Genomic DNA, 6,265 nt, shown 5'->3' on the forward strand with positions numbered 1-6,265 from the left:
AGTCCAATTGCCAATGGGGTCCTTGTACCAAACTGAAACCTGAGCCTGATATTTACAATCTTCATTTGTATCTAGATGCTGGTCTTCTAAGAATCAGAATCTCCCATCAAGCTCATTTTACAGCCTTCTAGGGCTTCTATAGTCACTCTCTTCTTTTCAAACTTTCGAAACTCCTCCCACAAACCAGTTCCAAAGACTTCTAAACCACATGTTTAGGCAGGCAAAGCAATAACACCAGTCTGCCTGGAAAAAAAAATTTTTTTGAGGCAGGGTCTCACCATGTAGTAGAGACTGACCTGGAACTCACTATGTAGCTTAGGCTGGTCTCGAACTCACAATGATCTTCTTGCCTCAGCCTCCTGAGTGCTGGGATGACAGGTGTGCGCCACCATGCCAGTCTAGAAAAATCTGTTTTAACTCTTTCCTCCTCACTGGGATACAACAGTTGACACCCACAAATTAAAGGAGGTTTTTATTTTGATGCATATTTGTTGTCTGTGGATATCTGGCACCAAGGCATTCATGGCATGGCGGAAGGCACTGTGCAGTGGAAACCTTCTCAAATCATGGTAGTAGGAAGGAGAAAAAGGGGGGAGGGAGAGAGGCACAAATGAAAAGCTGGCAAATGAGATATGTCTTCTTCCAGGTCGTGCCCACAGTGACCTACCTCTTCTTACCAGAACCCGTCTCCTAACATCAAGTCGTCTTATATCTCCCAGTGATTCAGTCACTGTCCAAAAGCCCTGTCTATGAGCACATGAGGCCTTTGGGGGTACGTTAGTTGTATAAACTATGACAGTTACCAAGGATACCATTTTCTCACAGTTCTCTCCAGGGAAAATTGTCCTTTCCTTTCATACCCTGGACCTCAGGGTCAGAAGGTGGGACAGTACACCTCCCCTGTGCACCACTGAAACCTTGTACCTCTTCTGCCTTTCAAAAGAAACCCTGCACGACAAGGCTACTCTGTCCCATTCCCTTGCCAGAGTTGTCATCTGCAAGTGAGTCAATCTCTCTTCTGACATGAAGCCTTTGTTGGCCCTCCTATTCCTAGGTCACATGAGGCTCTACTTTCCATGTTACAGAGGGATCCATTGACACTGACCTCCTCTCTTTGGTTTCTCGTATATCAGTCCTTTCTGCCTTTCTGCTCTCTCCATATTTATTTCTGTGAGCTCTTCCCTGTCATATAACAAGTGTCCTCACCTCTTTCACATTGTCAATTATCTCATTAGGATCTTATGTACTATTATAGATTTTCACCTCACTCAGAGCTGCATTTTGTGTTCCATGAGTGAAGAGCTCTATACCAGCAAAAGCTAGCAAAGATGTGTGAGTTTCTAGCCACAGACTCAGGATTTGGAGGTGTTTTAGATGATTTGCCACCACTTCTTATGTGGAGATGGCAAAAGCCTATAGTCTTCCATTCACATTACAGGATAGGAAAGCTAGCTGGTGATTTGGCTCAGTGGTTCTGCTGCCTTCCTGGTAAGCACAAGGGCCTGAGTTTGGTCCCCAGCACCAAAAAACAAACAAACAAACAAAACAAAAAAACAAAACAAAACAAATAACCAAGATAGGAAAACTACAGTGGACTCAGATATTGCCTTTGGGTAACTTGGGGTGCATAAACTGTGAGGGCAAATTCTAGTTTGGTGACAGGATGCCTCAGAAGCCTTTGTTTGTTTCTTTCTTTCTTTCTTTCTTTCTTTCTTTCTTTCTTTCTTTCTTCCTGCTTTCATCTTTCTTTTTCTTTCTTACTAGGGATTCAACTCAGGGCCTTGTGCTTGTGAGGCAGATGGTAGCACCACTGAGTTAAATCTGCTGCACTCAGAACCATTTCTCCCTTCCAAGTTCTAGCCAGACCCGACCCTGATTAGCTTCTGAGATCAGAGGAGATCCAGCACGTTCAGGGTGGAATGGCCGTAGACTGCACTCAGAAGCATTTCTAAGGGTGACTGACTCTCTCCTGGTGGCCTAGGTAGCCTAGTACCAAAAGCCACTCAATCCTACTATATTAGTGCCTGGAGGCCCAGAGGGAATCTTCTAACCTTTCTACAACCTTGCCTGTGGGGCCTTTTAGTGCACGCAAAGAAAGCACAGAGGGTCAAGAAAGAAAATTGGGTTCTGAAAAGGATTCAGAAAATTACTAAAACATGGTGCTGCTGTGCATGGTGGGAAAGACAAGTACTTCGGAAGGTTGGCAGGAGGATTGCCGTGAGTTCCAGGCCAGCTTGGATTACATTAGCGTGTTCAAGGTGAACCTGAACTACATAGCAAGACCCTGTCTAAAACACGCAAAAGAAAACAAAAGAAAACAGCTAAACAAAGAAACAAACAAAAAAACAACACAGTGTTACCTGGGTTCCTAATAGGGCCATTCATACCTTCATTCTGAATAAAAGAGCACTGATTAGCAAAGAATACTTTCCTCACAGGTGCGATGGACATGTCTGATAGTATTTTTAAGACTCAGATGTGCACCATTCTGGCTACATTGTCACTACAGCTGAGAATTTTGTGAGCCTTCGGAGTCTTTGCAAAGAAACAATTTATATTGCTTGCAGTTTCCTTTCCTTTCCTCTCTCCTTCTCCTCTCCCATTTGTTTCTTGCAGTTTCTGTGTAACACCTAGATGAAGAGGGCAAGATGCTGTCCTACTGGACTCTAGTGTGGTGCTTAGAACAAAGGAAAGAAATTATGTGACAGGCCTTTTAGAGAATTTGGAGTTCTGATGCTTTCTTGTTTATCTGCAGGACTGTGGTCTATGTTTGCCTCTCCTAATGCCTTGTCCTGTTCAAGGTGAATTGGGACACAGGGTCACCTCCCAGTCAAATGCCCCAGGCATCTTCAGCTCAGCAGACTGTTTCAAGACTTTATTCCTAGGAACAGGAGGGAGGGAGGAAGGGAGGGAGGAAGAGACAGCTTCTGAGGGCCATAACAGTAGAACATCCAGTGGCTAGGATGCATGTGGACGAGCGGTGGCCTTTCTGTCCCTCCTGCCGACCCTGACCAGGGTACTGCCATTTGCCCCGGCCATGGGGAGGTGGCAGGGCTGCCAGCCACTCATGGACCATCATTCTCATCATCACCCACAGCTCACCTACACACACAGCACCTCTCTACCCCAGACTCCCTCTCTAGGAGGCACAACAGGATGCTAATGGCCACCTTAGCCCCAGGGAGAGGCTTGGATGTGACCTGAGGTCGGGGACTGGCAAGGATCTATATCCACATCTTTGTGTCCCCAAGGCTGGACCACATGTGTGACAGGATGGGCAGGGGTATACTTTGCCCAGAGGCACTTACCTCCCTCCCAGAGCTCAGTGATAGTGGACAGCCCAGCAGAGTGGCCCATGGGTGATATTGTCCCTGTGGGCATCTTGGGGACTTCCTGGTCCACTGGGCAGGCTCAGCGGGGGCATGCATGGATCAAGAAGCCTCCCAATGGTGTCCGGATCTGAAAGCACAGGGGCTCTGCAGAGCCTGCTCTGCTTCCCCTGTTACAGAGCTGAGTCTCCTGAGGACTCAGTCTCTATGTGGCTAAAAGAGTCTCAGACTTGGGGCTTGGCCTGTCTGGAGGGGACCAGACCCCTAGGAATTAATTGATGTAAGCAAACAGTGGTGACGCAAGTGCTCCTGGGAAGCGCTCGGTGAGGGGCCGCCTGCTAGGCATGATTAACTGAAGACGTCTCCCACAGAGTCCATTTTGGCGGCAAGCAGTCGACGTGAGGGCCTGCCTGCGCATGTGCCACTTGTGTGGCAAGGTGAATTGTGGGTGGAAAGGGGCGGGGCTTTATGTGGGGCGGGGCTTTATGTGGGGCCCACTTCAGTGAAAGAAGCCTGTGACGGTTAGGTGGTGCGCTTGAGGTGAAGAGGCAGACAGCGATGGCGGCTCATGACGGAGGTGCGGGTGGCGGGGAAGGCCAGGGAGATGACCAGGGTGACCCCAGCCAAGGCATCTTTGCTGATGTGGCTGCTGAGGAGGGCATAGACCTTGGAGAAGTTTCGCAGATTGTGGTGATACCTCACGGAGTGGGGTCCGGTGGGCCAGCTGTGCTTGTGGTCAGTAGGATGGGGCCACACCAGCATGAATTGTATCCTTTGGATGTGGCCATTGTGGCCTGCGACCTGGGGAACACCAGGGAGGCACCAAGGCTGGGGCGGGCAGGAATTTGAGAGGGGCGTGGCTTGGGGAGGGAGAGGAGTGACCAGGACGACTCCAGAACATGGGATGGGGACACAGGGGCCCAAAGGGAGAGAGAAAAAGCCTGTGGTGAGGAGAAAGTGGAGGCGCTACACTGGCCTTAAGGTTACACCGCGGCTTGAGGGCCTTCAGGTCGCACGCGGAGGGGGACAGCGAGGGCGATGCCTGGTGGGGCCCTAGGGACAGCCTGAGAGAGCCCGGGGAAGGCGGCTGCGAGGTCCAGGAGGACCAACACACCCAGTCAATCCCGGATTGCGCCTTAACTGTTTCTCCCTCAGCTACCTCAGGGTGCCTTTCCTGTCATCCATAGAGGCAGAGATCACCCGAAGATCCCTGGCTCCCCTTCAGGACACTGCTGAGATTCACAGGGAGCTCACAGTGAATGGCTGCTTGATGAGGGTGTGAGTCCTACACCTACAAGGGATTGGGGTTCCAGGGAGTGTGCTCAGAGGGGCCCTTTAATGGGGACAGGGAGTCTCTTAAGAGTTATGCCTAGGTCCCGGGATTTATTTTATTTCTTTTTATTAATTAACTTTATTGGTACATTTAAGGTATACCGTACAATGACAGTAATCATTGGAAATTTGCACCTTTCCATAGTCTGTCTTGGTTCTTCATTTTTCCCCCATTGCCCTACCCTTCCTTCAACCGGTCGACCACTGCACATCTGCACTTTCCTTCCATTTTTTTCTATTTTCACATTAATTCCATTCACCTACTATTCCCTTCCCCACCCCTTCCCCTTCCCCTTTGCACCTTTTCTTCCTATTGCACATAAATAAAGACTAAAAGGTATAACAGATAATGACAGTTCAGGCATTTAGCTCAGCTGGGGTAAGCCTGCCTGAGAAGTGCAAGGCCCTGCATTTGCCCCCTCTCAAAACAAAAATGGAAAAAAAAGTTATGCCTAAATGGAGTGTCTGTGGACTCTGACCATTGGCTTAAGTTTTCATTTTCATTTTCTCTTACTTTAGGAGATGGGTTTCTGAAGACCTTGACTGTTTGCATGCACTGTTCTCCTCCTTCCTTGAAGACCTTTGTGCCGTCTTCCAAATCATGGAGCTCTTGAGACCCTTCCTTACCACCATCGTAGCAGAAGAAACGGACTGAAGCCTGTATATCCCACGCCAGACAATGCATCTTCCCTAGGGCTTGTTTACTGGATTAACTGTCCTATTCCCCCTCGGCCCTATGTTTTACCCTTTATTAGTTATGGTTCCTCAGGCCTGCTTGTTTTCTTTCCCTGTTGCTGAATGACACTATTAAATGTTTCTCACTTCATAAAATAAAGCTGAGCAGCAATTCTATCCCTTTGTTGTTTTTTTATCAACTACTCCATTTCCCTATTTTCTAGCTGTCGTTCTCTGAGAACAAATGGCAACATCCCACATGGGACACAAATCTACAGGCTGAAATAGAGGAGGAGTTAGTAAAAATAACAAACATGTGGACATAGATAACAAGGATGTCATAAGCCTTCTTATATGGTGGGGATGAGGTCAAAAGGGCAGGGATGTTGTGCTGCTGGGGTGGGGGGATGAGGTCAAAAGGGCAGGGATGTTGTGCTGTTGGGGTAGGGGAGTTGGCCTTGTCACCTCCTCTGACTGCAGGGAACAAAGCACGACGCTAAGGAAGGATTCCAGGTCCAATGGAGGGGAAGTGGCCCAGTGACCGTCCCCAGTGGCCTGCTCTGTGACACCCCTGAGGAGGGTCAGCCCCCTGGGGGACAGGACAGAGTCAGCCACTCCCCTTGGTGGGAGCATGGCTCAGGACCCAGTAACCCTATCCTCAGTGATTCTGTCATCAGCTGATCCTGGACTGGAGCTGATGATCCGCCCCAATTCTGGCCCAACTTGTGCTCCCAACAAAAGCCAAAGAGGGTGCTGACAAGCTGGGAAAGAACGGTCCCCTGGAGCTGGACTTCAGAGGTGAATTCGTTTCTTCCTGCACCAAGCCCCCTGTCCCCAGTGAGATCTTCTTCTTTCCCACACAGCTCAGATCATCTCCCTGCCCCCAGAGACCTTTAAAGCTCATGGCTCCCATTGCTCACTTCTGAAAA

General features: G+C 49.0%; 1 protein-coding gene across 1 annotated transcript; it reads left to right on the forward strand.

Annotated features, from left to right (window-relative positions):
• The first annotated feature begins 3,811 nt into the window (after window positions 1-3,811).
• Window positions 3,812-5,498, forward strand: LOC104855433 (EKC/KEOPS complex subunit Lage3). Its single transcript, XM_010614280.1, has 3 exons — window positions 3,812-4,096; window positions 4,485-4,607; window positions 5,181-5,498. The coding sequence occupies exons 1-3, from the start codon at window positions 3,888-3,890 to the stop codon at window positions 5,314-5,316; spliced, it is 468 nt and encodes a 155-aa protein (XP_010612582.1). The 5' UTR covers window positions 3,812-3,887; the 3' UTR covers window positions 5,317-5,498.
• Window positions 5,499-6,265: the final 767 nt, after the last annotated feature.

This window comes from Fukomys damarensis, unplaced genomic scaffold, assembly GCF_012274545.1.
Source record: "Fukomys damarensis isolate Sample0158 unplaced genomic scaffold, DMR_v1.0_HiC HiC_scaffold_39, whole genome shotgun sequence".
Lineage (NCBI taxonomy): Eukaryota > Metazoa > Chordata > Mammalia > Rodentia > Bathyergidae > Fukomys > Fukomys damarensis.